The sequence below is a fragment of the Zootoca vivipara genome, chromosome 7, assembly GCF_963506605.1.
Source record: "Zootoca vivipara chromosome 7, rZooViv1.1, whole genome shotgun sequence".
Classification (NCBI taxonomy): domain Eukaryota; kingdom Metazoa; phylum Chordata; class Lepidosauria; order Squamata; family Lacertidae; genus Zootoca; species Zootoca vivipara.
The window spans coordinates 79,289,730-79,305,837 of NC_083282.1; the positions used below are offsets into that span (position 1 = coordinate 79,289,730).

The following is a 16,108-nucleotide window of genomic DNA, read 5'->3' on the forward strand; positions in this document are numbered from 1 at the left end:
TTCCTTAATGTTTGCTCTCTTTATATGGCAGGCATTTTGAAACTCGCACCCACACACTTCCAAATGTACCCACTAGCCCCAAAAGATTGGCAAGTTCCGCCAACCGGACCTACTGGTTACCAGCTTGCTTCTAGGCCAAATTCAAGGTGCTGACGCTTATCTTTAAATGCCCTTTGCCATCTGGGGCCAGGATGCTTACAGGATCATCTTCTCACAAATGTACTTTCCTGCTCTGTAAGATTTGCCACACATAAATCTTTCAGATTAGTGGCCACAACCAAGAGAGAGACCCTTCCTGAAGTTTTCCAGTTTTGGCCATTGTCTCTTTTAAATGGACTTTAATGAGCAGCTTACTACAGGCAGTTTTAAAATATATAGTAAGGAGACTTGTGTTGTTGTTTGCCATTGGTTGCTGTTTTCTTTGTCCCTCCTATTTTCAATAAATATTGAAAGATGACCTATCATTTTTTTAAAAAAAAAACACACACACAGAGGATAAACATAGTAATGAGAAGGCTGCAATTACTTGGGAGTCCCATTGAACTCAGTGAAATTTGCTTTTGAGTGACATGCACAGGATTGTGCTGGGGGAAGCAGCTCAGGTCAGATCCTGCTTCGTCTCTTTCTACCAGAAAAAGGGTATCCTAAAGATACGTATTACATTTATAACCCATCTTTCCTCCAAGAAGCTCACAGTGGCATATAGAGATGGCTCTCCCCCGCTGTTACACCTACAAATAATTCGGTGAGGTTGGTTACGCTAAGAGATCATAAGGAAACGATGCCTTATGAGGAACGGCTTAGGGAGCTGGGTATGTTTAGCCTGGAGAAGAGAAGGTTAAGGGGTGATATGATAGCCATGTTCAAATATATAAAAGGATGTCATATAGAGGAGGGAGAAAGGTTGTTTTCTGCTGCTCCAGAGAAGCGGACATGTACAAAGTACAAGAAAGAAGATTCCACCTAAACATTAGGAAGAACTTCCTGACAGTAAGAGCTGTTCGGCAGTGGAATTTGCTACCAAGGAGTGTGGTGGAGTCTCCTTCTTTGGAGGTCTTTAAGCAGAGGCTTGACAGCCATCTGTCAGGAATGCTTTGATGGTGTTTCCTGCTCGGCAGGGGGTTGGACTGGATGGCCCTTGTGGTCTCTTCCAACTCTACGATTCTATGATTCTAAGAGATAGGCACTGACCCAAGAGCAATCAGTGAGCTTCCAGGACTGGGGGGGGGGGAGTTTGAACAGGGGCGTAGGAAGGGGGGGCGTGAGGGGTGCAGTCCACCCCGGGTGTCATCCCAGAGAGGGTGACAAAATGGCACATCATGGGGGAGGGCACTTACTGCGGGGCCTGGTCTGCAGCGTGCCCGAGCCACGTGTCTCTCCTGGGAGTGGTGCGGTGGCTTGGGGACCCATGCTGCCTGAAACGGCAGCGTGGGGCTTGCGTCCACCAGGCGGATTCTGTGAGCGGATTGCCACGCCACCCCCGTGGGCAGCTCACCCCACCCCCGCCACTCTGGGTGCTGGAGCAGCCAGCTACGCCCCTGGGTTTGAATTTGGGGTTTTCCAGTCCTAGTCAGAATCTCTTAACCAAAAAGCCAAAATAAAATAAAATCCAAAAGCAAACAAGAGGTCTGGTGCAAGAAGATAGTTAATAATCTTGCAAGGTTGTGGCTAGGATTGGTGAGTGTGGAAGTTTCTCAGGTTCTGCTGCACATATTTACCCAATTTTAATGTTAAGTTGTGATAGTTCTTTGATTGTCAGGCATTTATCCGATGGAGAACGCAGTGGGGCATACCTGTATTACCATATATCAGGAATGTCCAACAGGTAGATTGGGATCTACCAGTAGATCACTGGATGTCTGTGGTAGATCACCGGTAGATCAGTGGGTCCCCCCAAAGAAGGTAAAAAAACTGGCTCCCCTAAAAAAGCTTAACATCTTTTCCCTGCACCCCCAAAAATTGGGGCTTTCCTCCCTATGAAAAGCTCAACAACCTTGACCTGAACCACCAAAACCAGGGTTTTCCTTCCTTAAAAAAAGCTCAGCATCGCTTCCCTCCTCCCTAAAGAAGCTCAACAACTTTGACCTGAACCCCGAAAAAGGGGGTAGATCACTCCCAGTTTTTAACTCTGTGAGTAGATTGCAGTCTCTTGGAAGTTGGCCACCCCTGCCATATATGTACTGGGAACTATGGTACATTAGTGCAGAAATTGGGGGAGGGGGGGTGAATCCGAAATTATGGTGGACAGACTGGATTTCTTCCAAGCAATGAATTCACAGAGGAGGTCAGCTCAAGAATACTTGTTTCTGATGACATAGTTCAGAGGTCATGAGTGAAATTACATATCAAAGAATAAAACGTAACTCAGAACCTGAGATTAAACATCATTTTCACTTTTGCGAATATTTTCAGATTTGAGAATTGTGTTTTGTCATATTTAAAGTTTTTTTTTTAAAAAAAATATTTCATTTTGTGGCTGTCCCTTGTATATGATACCTAAATGCAGTAACTTGCCCTATGGCCTTAGGGTGAAGTGTGGGATCTTCATTTAAAAATAAATAAAATACAAAATAAACCATTGGCAGTGCCCAGAATTGAACCTGTGAGCTCATTTGGGCAAATTATGTTTTCTACTGCCTAAATTACAGCAGTCCTAGAAGCAAACATAACTGACTTTTTAAATTTCTACTGCTGGTCTGTAACTTTGGGACAGTTGGGTACTCTGGGACTAACTGGTTCTAGAAAACACATGTTTGAGAGAGCCTAAATCAATACTCAAGTTCCACCTAGTGGGCAAATGTAGAAGATCCATTTGTTCTAGTATTCCACAGCAAATTAGCAGAGAATCTTGATTGCTTAAATGAATTAAGAAACGGGGAACAACATATATATGAGGGCTGGTCAAGATAATATAAGGTATCAGCTTTGTAATGTCAGTTCCAAACTCTGCAGCCTTTTTGGGAGACTGCAGTTATGAATTTTGGGTTATGAGTAATAACTGCTGGTACATTGAGACCTTTTTAAGAATTGGCAGGAAACCTGGATTTGGCACCAACTGTATGATCAAGAAGAGGTAGCCAGTCCTAAAGATTTGACCTGTAGGAAAGGCAGTTTCCATGCATAAGGATGTGGGTTCAATCCCCAACATCTCAAGGAAATGTCCCCATTTTGGAGCTGCTAGTTGATGTGGATAATACTAGTGAGATGGACTTGTGGTCTGACTCAGTAAAAGGAAGATTTCTATGCATGAAGTAGACATTATGGTTTACTACAATAAAGCAATCTGGCCATGAAACCAAACTACAAGGCTTTATTCCAAGTCACAATGTTGATTTTTAAAGGTGCTGGCTCATTCTATTTTTTTTCTCTTCTCAATGTGAGTCACAATCATGTCTATGGTGCATGCCGGAGAGGGACTATTTGCACGTAGAATCTGCTGGTTTGTGAACCAAGCTTTACAACTGTCTCATCTACACTTGCTCCTATTGGCAAAAATGATTATCCTCTTGCCACTATTCCAATTCTCCCATCCTTATTTGTCTTCTCCTTTGCCAGGAATAGACTTTCCCTGTGTGTGATTCTAAGCCATTTCCTGTTCCTCTTAAGAGCAAGGTTTTTAAGGTGGAATTGGCATTCACTCTTTCATGGGGCATCTAAATACCCTATAAGAATCTAAATTCCATCTGTTGTGGAACTGTTGTCTTCCTGTATTTTCTCTGTCCTTCAGTCTTCTTTCAGGCCACAGAAAATCAGCTTTAATATTTGGGAAAGAACAGTAGCCTGAAAATTTGATCAATAAGACATTCAACTCACAGGCCAAGAATTAGATATGAAGTTGCATAAAATTTTATTTCTTTTAAACCTGGTTTTATACCATTCCCTTTTTAAAAGTTCATACACATCTGCGACACAGAACTGCACACGACAATAATAATTTGCTTTTATATTTCTCTTGCATCAAGAATAGGCACATCTTAATTAACAAGAGGACGGGTACAAAACATTAGCATCACAAATAGTTTGACAAGAGAATCCATGTTCCCCAACACAGGAAAACATTTTTCCCCCTGATTCACATCCAAAGGTATAGAAATACATACTTTTATTAGGTGACAGTAACCAACTTGATCACAGTTGACACACACTTTGGAGTATCTGAGAGCCAGTTCAAATGTTGACAGAAAATGTGGTATAGCCTTCCTAGGATTGTTCCATGGAGAATGCCCAGGAATGGGCGGTTACTCTCTGTAGCAAAAAGCTAGCAAGCAATACCCTCGCCTGCATCCTGAAACAGTAATCTTAGAAAGCCTACCACATACTGCTTTTTAATTTACACTGTGGTAATTGCAATTGCTGGGCATATCAACCCTACCCACTGCTTTAGGCCAACACTTGTTCCAGTATACTCAGTGTTCCTGCTGGCTCCTGACACTGAAGACCAGGCTATGATGTTTCATTATGGTATTGCTCATGCATTTATGTGAGAACACAATGGTGAGAACACCAAAAGACTGGCCCCATAAGCTGTAGACAGAGAGAGAGGACATTGAGCCCAGAATTTAAAAGGATTATCTGTGCATGAAAAGCCTCCTAAACTTTCGGATAGAATGTTCCATATCCGATATTAAATGTCAGAAGTTCTGCGTAGTATTCAACAGATGTTGGGCAGAAGATTTAGGTGAGCATTTCTGTCTTTTCATCCTATAACTATTTTCTGAGGAGGCCCAATGCAATAGCTGTGACGTATGAGAGCATTTGCCTCAACATGAACAGAAGGAGGGCAATTCTGGCGACTGATATAATCAGTCAGGGAGCTTCACGTGCGATCGTTTCCCTTAAATCATTTGTCGTGTGAAATCTCAACAACTTCCCAATGCCTGCAAATATCACAATTGCCCAGTGCCACAAGCCACAATACCATGTTGCTGTGAAAATGCAATATATTGCGGCTGTCTCATCTAATGCTGTGTGAAATATGGCTGCACAGGTGCAATAGGCACCCCACGGATAATGTCTGACATAATGGGTGATTAGTACTGCAATTCCTCTATGCAAAGCCTGTACCAATTCCTGAACTTCAAGTTTACTTTTTTTGGGGGGGGGCAATTCAAGTATGGGTGTAGTCAAAGCAGTAACCGCAACCCAACCACAGTCCTCACTTGCAGCATCTTCCATTATTTGGGGGTAGGCTATGATACTATTAGGACCCAGGTGGCGCTCTGGGTTAAATCACTGAGCCTAGGGCTTGCTGATCAGAAGGTCGGCGGTTCAAATCCCTGTGCCGGGGTGAGCTCCCGTTGCTTGGTCCCAGCTCCTGCCAACCTAGCAGTTCGAAAGCATGTCAAAATGCAAGTAGATAAATAGGAACCGCTACAGCGGGAAGGTAAACGGCGTTTCCATGTGCTGCTCTGGTTTGCCAGAAGCGGCTTTGTCATGCTGGCCACATGACCTGGAAGCTATACGCCGGCTCCCTTGGCCAATAATGCGAGATGAGCGCGCAACCCCAGAGTCGGACACGACTGGACCTAATGGTCAGGGGTCCCTTTACCTTTACCTTTATGATACTATTACCTCTGGGTGCTTCGAGCAGGAGTATAGTGCCAATATGTAGCTAATAGCCCAAATCTTAGCCACATTTATTCAGATAAAGGTCCCACTGAAAGCAATGGGACTTACTCCTACACGTGTTTGCACAGCACTGCAACCTTGTATTCCTGTCTGTAAAAAGGCTGTGGGAATATGGGCAAACATATGATTCAGAAGTGGGAGAATAACCAACAAAGTATCAGAAACAAAAGGGATGCTGTATCTCCATTTAATGAAACAGAAACATGAGAGGATCATCGTATCAGTGCAAAAATAAATAAGTGTTTTTAGTAACCAGCTGCAAAGAGAAATAGTATTTATCAGCAATCTACATAATGCACCAAAGTATTTCTCCACTTTCTCCATTTTAAGGAAAACTGCCAAATTGATTTGTATCACACTAGGTAGAATACACAGTCTATAGGGATGTTTGCCAGGGTAAACCCAATTGAAACAATTCATTCCAAGCTGTGCCTTTGTGCAATTTCCATTCCAATATACTGAGATTGTGCTGGCATTCCCAGCAGATTGCACTCCACAAGGTATGATTGCCAGGCTTCACATACTTAAAGTAGCTTAGGAAAGGATAACTCCATTTCTCATAATGACACATAATTATTATTTTTTTAGGAGAAAGACAGAAGAGGGGAGAAAAGTTCTGATCTCAGTGGAATTATTGATTTGTGCAATTTGTGCTCCAATCCCCCCCAAAACCAAGGTAATTTTATGGAGATCCTATCAAGCTATAATAATAATAAACAAATCAACTGTTGCCACTAGTTTGTTCTACAAGAGGCTGTTTTGAACAATGTTTTTTTTTTTAAAGACACGCTCACAAAATTAAATTGCACCCACTCAGAAAGAAACACTTCACAGATTACAACCTTGTCTAAGATGTTATCTACAGAAGAACAACAGGTCAAAGAGATTTCATGTCTTACAAAAAGCATTAATAGTTACATTACTGCCACTAAATAAAATAGTTCCTTAGTCATTAGTCCAATAAATATTACTGAACTTAATTAGAATTCATTCCCTTTTTTGCTGGCTTTGTTAATGTGGCCATTAATGGCCCATTGATCATTATTTAGTGTAAACTTCACTGATTTTAAAAAAACCACACACACACACAACCCCAAAAATCTATAAAGTCTACCAACATGGTCTTGCATAATAACCATTAAATCTAAAAGGAGCTGTGCAGGGACTGTGACTACAGTTTTCTTATAGGAGACTCTTATACACTCAGGGAGGTGTTATATTTATAGACAGAGAAGACAAAGACAACTCATAAAAGAAGTTGAAGGAGGATAAAATAATTGAAAATAAAATTACTGGCCATGCTGTATTTATGGAATCCTCCCCATTAGGGGAAAAAAAGCTGTACAACCCACAGTTAGACATGCTCAAGTCCCACAGAAATGCATTTCAAATGCTGAACACCCACTAATTTGATTGGACTTCTCTTAAATGGCCCAAGGATCTTGAAGTACAGTCGTACCTTGGTTCTCGAACAGAATCCATTCCTGAAGTCCATTTGACTTCTGAAAATGTTCGCAAACCAAGGCGCAGCTTCCGATGGGCTGCAGGAGCTTCCTGCACTCAATCGGAAGCCGCATCAGACGTTCGGCTTCCAAAAATAGTTCGCAATCCAAACAGTCACTTCTGGGTTTCCGGCGTTCGGGAGCCAAAACGTTCGAGAACTAAGCTGTTTGAAAAACCAAGGTATGACTGTACACAACTCTGAACCAAATGTAGAAATGAATAACCTTCTCACCTGCAGATACACTTCCCTTTTACATGTCACATTTATTGCTGAATTGGAACAATAGGATTTTCTGTGGCATGACGTTTGTTCTGATTCAGCAGTAAACAAGGGGGGCGGGTTACAGGGAAAGTGGCAGGACAGAAGAAAAACCTTTTGAACCCATGCCTGGAAATCGCAGGAGAAAGAGAAGTGTGGATGAGCTTTGTCTGCATGCTGAAAGCCACTGTTGTTTTTACATGGAAAGAACATCCAAGCACAAGTCCACATCTGCAGTCCAAAGTGGCACAGTCCAGTGAAAAATATAAAACGTGCAGTTCAGTGTTAACTTAAAAAAAGCTTTACAGAAAACAACCAGTATCCCATGAACTTTCCCTTGTGATTCTGTTACATCTCTATTACAATCCAATACATCTGTTACGCTTCTGCAGAATAACATTTCAGATATATTTTTCAAAAGGGGCAATTAGCAGCTGGTTTCCTTCCAAAACATTGATGAAGGTTAAGGTGTTTGTTCTATGATACGACAGTGATGCTCATATTGCCAGCCCCATCTGGGGCATTTACCTGCTGTGTGCATTTGCACAGAGCAGGAAGAAACCTTGGTTAGCTCTACTGGATGAGCCAAACGAAACCTGCATGCGAGAATGGAATCTGTATTATCTCAGCAAGCATATATTTGCTAGCTAGTGGTAAGCTCTGTGTTGAACACGTAGCAGCTCTGTGTTGAACATTTGCACATGTGTCAATTCTCCTTTTCAGCCCCTTTCTGCAGCCAGGCTCTCGCTCTCCCCATTCCCCGCCCCCCGCCGGGCAAAAACAGGAGGAGGGGGGTGACGGTGGCTGGAGGAATGTGTAACAGGGTTAGGTATTGCATCCCTAATTCTCCTTGCAAAAGCCCTTCCACTCTCATGGCGCCCCCTTAAATACAGTGGGGGCATGCCCGCCTTGCTCCCCCCCCATAGGACAGGATCCAGCCAGCATCCTGGCATGGTCAGGAAGGGGAGGTGCCAAACATCTCTTCCCAAACCCCATCGGCCATGCAGGAAGCCCCTGCCCACTCCTTCCTCAAACTGTGCTGTGGCGCAAAGGCTTCCCACCTGGAGCCCAAGGTTAATGGTAGTCTCACACATAGAAGCCAACTCCCAGGGGCCCTGGAGACTTCAGCCCCTGCAATAAAATATTTGAAGGGGCTGCGCCATCGCAAAGTTGATGGGCACTGCCATTCAAATGCTGTGTGTGCACCTTGTTGTGATTGATCATGCAGGGCGGGGCTTACCTGCCCTCCCCCTTCCAATATTTTATTCAAATTGGCACCCTTGGCCATAAGCATTAATTATGTGAATATGGGGTGGGAAGCCCATGTCTGCCTTAGTTCTGGTTGTTATAACCTTTATGATGTGGCGGCAGTTTGGGTGGCGCAGAAGTATTCTCCCAAGAAAATGGTACCATTTAATAAAACAGAACCTCTCTTTTACCAGCGTCAATCCCCGTTAAAAATAATTGGACAACTTCAGAGCAGGAAAGACGAACTGTGGCTTTTTGTTTGTTTCCGTTTTGCAGATTGAAGAAAACTTCGCTGAAATTTGGAGCTCTGGTTTGCATTGGAACACATCAAAAGAGGTCAGCATGGCACTCCGAGTTAAAGTTGCCTGTGAGCATGTGGTTTCACCCATTGTAAAGTATTTCCCAAGAAATACAAAATGCTTATAAACTAGGACCTGAACTAAAAAGATAAATAGTAATATAAAAATGACATGAGGAAATTAAAAAAAGGGGGGGAATCAGTCTGAAAAATTTGTCACATCAATAGCTTACATAGCACTTCCCAAGTAAGCACATTCCAGGAATTTCCCACTGGAAGCCAATTCTTCTTGCCAGTTACATGCATTTATTAAAGTCAAAATAAATATAAAGTTGACAAAAAAACTGGATCACCTATGTCAGTTCTCCGGTTTACTTGACTGTTTCTGCTGCACTGCCAGTTATTTCAGTCTTTCGGAAACATTCTCTAGCCAGTGCACGATCCATTTGCAACCATCGGACATAACCGTTACTATGAGGAACACACATTTATTTTGTGCAAAAAGAAAGAGACGGTTGGGGGCGGGGGGAAAGAGAAGTAGTCTCTGCTCCACTGGTAGAACCACCTACGAAGTGAGTTTTGAATAGCTTGGGGGAGAAAATCTTCGCCTCAGATACTTTAGGAAGTAGAGGGGAAGACAGCTGACCAGAGTGATTACTGACACCTTCCACAAGAACGACAAGGTTGCAATGAAGTAAACATCTGCAAGAGAGAGAAAATGAGAGAATGGTTCAAAAAAGAGGCATGTTGAGGGGGAGGAAGGAGAAGAGAAACAGACATCAAAATATGATCAACAGAACAGAGCCCTATGCATGCACCCTAACTAAATAGTAAGCCATGCAACTTTATTTATTTATTTCTTTAATAATATTTAATAAAAAGGTAAAGGACCCCCTGGACAGTTAAGTCCAGACAAAAGCAACTATGGGGTGTGGCGCTCATCTCACTTTTCAGGCTGAGGGGACCAGTGTTTGCAGACAGCTTTCCTGGCAGTGCCAGATTAAATATAAGCTAAACACTCCCCCCCCCCCAATATACTACTTCTTAATTGTATTTCACTATTAAAATACTTCTAAACTGAAATTGTATTTCAGTTCAACAATTACTTTGATAAAATACATGTTTTGTTATGTGCAAATGACTTTAGATACCTATTAGGTCCATAAATTACCATATAGCACATATTCAACACAAAAAACAGCGACAATTTGTTGTTGGCAAAGGACAGCTGGACATATAAAGGGCCCCATTACTTTCATTAGCTTAGCACCTCATCAAACCTAAATCCGGCCCCGTTTCCGGGTCAAGTGGCCAGCATGACTTAAACCGCTTCTGGCGCAACGAGACAGCATGACAAGTGCCAGAGCGCACAAAGATGGCACTTACCTTCCCGCTGCAGTGGTACCTACTTATCTACTTGCACTGGTGTGCTTTCAAACTGCTAGGTTGGCAGAAGCTTGGAGAGAGAAACGGGAGCTCATGGATTCAAACCGCCAACCTTCTGGTCGGCAAGCCCCAGGGGCTCAGTGGTTTAGACCACAGCGCCACCTGCTTCCCTATTTAATAAACATGCTTACTTCAAGGAGTCCAGCTGTACATTTAAAGCTAACTGGAATCATTTTACTACCCAAAAGTAAGGTGGGCTTTTGCAGGTGGTTCCTCTACTTTGGCAGCTTAACTGGAGTACAAACTTAGAACTGTTAATGAGAAGCCACCAAAATGCGCCCCCCCCAAAGCACAAGTGGGCCAGGAATTGTTTTTTTAAAATAAAATGCAGATCTAAAAAGGAACACGTTAAGGACTCCAGCGCATTTATTACAGTGTTGCTGTTGTTTTAATACAGCATTTCATGTGTTTATTGTTGGGATGTTTAAAAGTTGGTATTTTTTGACCCTGAAATAATTACTTTTCAAAATTTCCATGTGTAGCATGGTTTGTTAAATGTATTGTTCTGCTAAATATATATATATTTAAAGCAAATACAAGTTCAAAGAAAGGAATAAAGTAATGGAATGCTCACACTCAGTTTTCCTCCAACTTTGAAGGGACATTTATGTACAGTATATTATGAACTTAACATTGGAAAATGCCACATTTTTTCTGGAAGTCCCATTGATAGCAACAGGGTTCACTTCTGAGTATATAAGATTGTATTGTTAGACTACAGTATCAGAAGTACTTAGCTTTTTTTACACACACATTTGAGAAGAAAGCACAGCCCCTTTTCAAAGCATACTTAAATGCCCTTAAAAATAAAATAAAACTGGGTGTAAACATTCCATGAATGAATTTCATCAGTTCCACTCTGATGAAGTAGCTAACTGCCTAAAGTGCTGTTTCAATAAAAATAAGTTCAGGTTAGCTGTAAAAGTGGAACTGGATCCTCTTAAAACAGCAATGGGATCATACTAAAATACAGTATACAATTTTAAAAAAATCAAGCTTCCATATTTAAAATGCGACTGCTAAAATAAAACAACCATGTTACTTATACTTTGAATTTCCAAATGAAAGTTGGTAACTAGTAGCTAGTTTTCAATCTTTGCAGCAGAAAGCAAACACTTAAAGTTAAAAGTGAACTGACTAGAGTAGGCATCCCCAAACTTCGGCCCTCCAGATGTTTTGTACTGCAATTCCCATCTTCCCTGGCCACTGGTCCTGTTAGCTAGGGATCATGGGAGTTGTAGGCCAAAACATCTGGAGGGCCGCAGTTTGGGGATGCCTGGACTAGAGCGTCACACTAAGGTCTTCAAAGCGGTGGGGGGGGGGATAAATCTTCAAAGTTTAAGTTCTGGAAACACAACTTTTAATTCAGCATTGACAGCTGCATATTTTGGAATGGGGGTAGATATATTGTTTCATTGCAATTTTAGACCGCTCTGCAAATTAGCAGTTGTGTTCCTTACATTTTCCCCTGTTCCATCAGCCCTTCCATTACTTCCTTTTCCCCCATTTCCACTGAAAGATTAGACTAACAATGGATACAAAAGAAGACTTTAGTAGACTTTTCTATATTATTAAAAGAAGAGGGCTATTGTTAGCCATTCTGAGAAGATCTGTGGTGAATTCTCATGGTGGTGGCCCCATGCCTCGGGGGAAAAAACTTCCCTCTGAAGTGTGTCTCACCATGACCCAGTTGTCATTTCATCATCAGCCGAAGACTTGCCTCTTTACTTAGGCTCTTGGATAAGGGAGAGGTACATCGGATTGGATTTCTATTGTGGCTGCTGTTTTATTTGTATGGAAATTGTGTTTGCTGCTTTTAAATGTTAATGTTTAATTTTAACTGCCTGTATTTTGGCACCTTTGAATGAAGGGTGGCCTTTAAACGTAGTAAGCAAATGAATAAAATATGTTGGCTACTGATACAAGAGGGCTTTACTTATGCTAATGTTTTTATAGGATAGGGTGACTCCTCTGCAAAAACTTACAACAGTAGCTTATAACAGCCCATCACCATCTTGACCTATCAATGGGCCAATGAACGAAACTGACTGTGTTGCTCAGAATTTTCAGGCGGTTTTGTAGATCACAGGTTTTCTACATCTGCTCCAACACCAATTCATCCCTTTCTTTGCCCATTACAATTCATGGGTTTGCAGTTGAACATTTGGAGAGTGGAATGGAAAATCTACATGGTACCCCGCTTGCTTTCAATATTCAAGATGGCCATTTCTTTTAATTCAAGCTGCCCTAGAGCCCGTGCCCTAAATCCACTTCCAGAAGTACCTTGGCTTCCAGAACTAGCCCTGGCTTTGCATTTGACCGAGGAAGTTTTAAGAAATTCAGAGCAACGGCTATTACCAATAAACTCGTGCAAGAAGACCAGCGAGGCAATGTAGCAGGAGAGGCTGAGTAGTTCTGCCACTATCATGAGCCAATGCCATGTCTGGATTGTCAATGCCACCATCAACAGCTCAGTGAGGATCAAGGACGTGAAGGAAATAGCCACAATGTGGACAAACTCAGATTCAAAGAGCAGCAATGCGCCGTACATAATGATGCTGCCTGCAAGTGGACGGAAGAGAAAGGAGGGGTTAAATAAAATACAAAAAAGTAATAAAAAAATATACAGTGGGTTGGATCCAGACTTTGAGTGGTCTCCCTGAAATCAGCGGGACTTGTTAGTCAGAGCTATCACTCTTCCACGAACAATAAAACACAGAAGACTTCCTTCCTTCCTTCCTTCCTCTAGCTCAGGCATAGGCAAACTCAGCCCTCCAGGTGTTTTGGGACTCCAACTCCCATGATCCCTAGCTAACAGGACCAGTGGTCAGGGATGATGGGAATTGCAGTCCCAAAACATCTGGAGGGCCAAGTTTGCCTATGCCTGCTCTAGCTGCTAGACAGTGTCTTATTATTTTACAGTAGCTGTAGAGATTTCAAAACACTTACTATTATTATGACCAATTCTATTATTAACCAGCATAATACATCAGAGGTGAGGAACCTTTGGCTCTCCAGGTGTTGTTGACTCCGACTCCCATCATCCCTGACCTTTGGGCCATGCTGCTAGGGTCAATGGTCCAGCAACATCTGGATGGCCACAGGCTCCCCCCTTCTGACATATTACCTGGCTAACCTTACAAGAGCCCTGCAACTAGGTAGATCTGTAATAATATTCACACATTGACAGTAGGGGCAGGTATGGGGGATAGAGGGAGAGGGAGAGGGAGAGAGAGAGAGGGAGGGAGGGAGAGGAGCTTGACCAATATTTCTCAGAGCATTCACAGTTGTGATGAGATTTGAAGCTAATTTTGTCGCCAGTCTTAAGCATTCTAAGAAGTCTCAATGAACTCAGTAGGACTTATGTTCAAGGAAACATATTTTTTTGAGAATGGTTAGGGAGAGAAAGACTGAGAATCACTTTGCATCCAACTTCTGGCTGATCTGAGAATAGCTACACAACGTCCCAGATCATCAGCTGCAGACATAACTCATGTCATCAGCATGAGTAATCTGCACTGATGACTAATCCACAGACATCACATTATGCTTGTTTGAAGAACAATTCTACCAGTGACTCAAGATCAAGCCATAAAACACAGACCCGGGGAGTAAATTTTCCACCATCTGGGTACTGCTCAGTTTTGGGCCATCCCTGATCTTGAGCGATAGCTACTAGCCAAAATTGCATGGTGTGATCCATCAAGGGGTGAGGTCATCTGACCAACAGAATGTAACAGGAGAAGGTTCTTGGCTTGGAAAGCTTTCCCACGATGTCTCACTCTTTCTGACTGTCCGGGAGATGTGTGATCTCTGCAAAGGCCAAGACACTGCTCTATAGTATTGATTTAGCCCTTGAAAATTGCAGCCGTCTCTCCAATTCTTCCCTGACCCTCTTAAAACGTAATATATTCCTGGTCCTCCTTTTCCAATTAAAAAGGCAATCAATAAAGTGGGTGTAACTTAGCCCCTTTGAATGTGAGGTTAACTGATGGACAATGGCTGCTATGCAGAGCAAAGGGTGCTACCTGTGACTGGTTTGCTGGGGGAGGCACCTGTTGGCTTAGTCTTTGCTGAACTGCATTGTCATTACTGTCAATGGCCAGATGGTGGTAGCAGAATGGACCACTCAACAGAGGTCAGATGATGTAACAGCCAGATAGGGTTCTACCCAGTCCTACAAAGCTGCTGATCATGGCTTGGTTCCTTGGCCTCATTGCTCGGGTAGACACAGGATACTGAGCTGCTATTGTCTCCAGACCACCACCCTGACAGCCCCTCTGCACGCTGCTCTCTGCACATGGAGGAAGCAGGATTGCAGCCAATGTCTGGGGAAATCTGAGAAGCCAGAAGGAAACTGAGCAGGACTTCCAGTGGTCAGGGAATGAGCGTGTGTTTGTGTAGATACAAATCTCTGCAGAGCTCATTGCCTCTCTTCCAAACCTATAAAAACCAGAATTTATTACGCACAATTTCAATTTAGTAGATTTGCCTATTCAAGCCAGTGTTTGTTGTTTCCGCCAAACCTGGGAAAATATGAGATTTGAACCATTCATTTCAAACAATTCACTGAGAGGTACCTGGACAGACAGTCTCTTACCTTGGTAAATACTTATCAAAACCCATATCAAAAATGTCTTGTATGATAAGGGCCTTCCCTAAAGAAATGAAAGAGGACAGGAAAACAAAATGAACGTCAGTCTGATGCACATTTCTGTATGTGATAAAAAAACCTGAAGACAAAAGATGAAAACACAACACAAGATGTATCAAACCTTCAGAAGATCTTTGTAGAGTTCTGGGTACAGCATGGCAACTTCTGATTTGACGTCTTTGTCCAGCACTAAAGAGAATACTGGAAACATAGTATAGAGTGTAGAATACCTGAAAGCAACAACAGAAGAGATCCCCATTGATTTCCACGTGGATTCAACACCACCTCTCCCGCCTTGACAACCCCCTTAAAAGTAAAGAGACCCCTGACCATTAGGTCCAGTCATGAGCGACTCTAGGGTTTGTTTACCTTTTACCAGTATTGTCTACTCTGACTGGCAGTGACTTTCTACAGTCTCAGGCAGAAGTCTTTTCCATTGCCTTGTCACCTGACCTGTTTAAATGTAAATGCCATAGATTGAATCCCCCCCAACCTTCTCCATCCCAGGCATGTGTCCTACTGCTGAACTACAACCCCACCCTGAGGCTGGTGTCCAAGAGCTGCTTCACATCTGAAATGAATCTCTCTCTCTCTCTCTCTCTCTAAAAAAAAGTGCAATGTGTTTTTTTGTGCGATCTAAAATCATAAATGTGGCAAACACATTTGCAAAGCATAGATATCACACGGAGCCACTCATCAGGGGTTAGAATTAGCTGCACCTCCCTAGCAAAAACAGACTTTGAGGCAAATTTTGTTGTGCTGCCGTGAAATGTGTGATGTTGTCTAAGACACAGGCCCTAACACTGAAAACCAATGTTTGCCAATGCTCAGCCAATGCTCAGTCTTAATTCTTCTGCTACAATGACAGACCTTAGGCCAGAAACGTGTGAAGTGGGGCACATGTATCTCTTGTGCTTTCTTGAATAAAAAAAGGGCTCATGTTAGAAAAGCATTGGCTGCCCAGGTTAATTTACTAGTTTTGAAATTTATATCCTGCTTTTCTTCCAAAAGAGGGACGTCTGAGCAAATTAAACCATTTCTTCCTGATCCTCAAATAAAAGTTGTCATAACA

At 42.5% G+C, this 16,108-nt stretch overlaps 1 protein-coding gene across 3 annotated transcripts in view; it reads right to left on the minus strand.

Annotated features, from left to right (window-relative positions):
• Window positions 1–6,220: 6,220 nt before the first annotated feature.
• Window positions 6,221–16,108, minus strand: part of ATP9A (ATPase phospholipid transporting 9A (putative)) — a 92,432-nt gene continuing 82,544 nt past the window's right edge. For all 3 annotated transcript variants that reach the window (XM_035121485.2, XM_035121484.2, XM_035121483.2), the window contains exons 25-28: window positions 15,158–15,266; window positions 14,983–15,040; window positions 12,741–12,944; window positions 6,221–9,638 (exon numbers count right to left, since the gene is read on the minus strand). In XM_035121485.2, coding sequence (XP_034977376.1) covers window positions 9,502–9,638; window positions 12,741–12,944; window positions 14,983–15,040; window positions 15,158–15,266 — 508 coding nt within the window. In that variant the 3' untranslated portion in view covers window positions 6,221–9,501. The remainder of the gene's footprint in view (window positions 9,639–12,740; window positions 12,945–14,982; window positions 15,041–15,157; window positions 15,267–16,108) is intronic.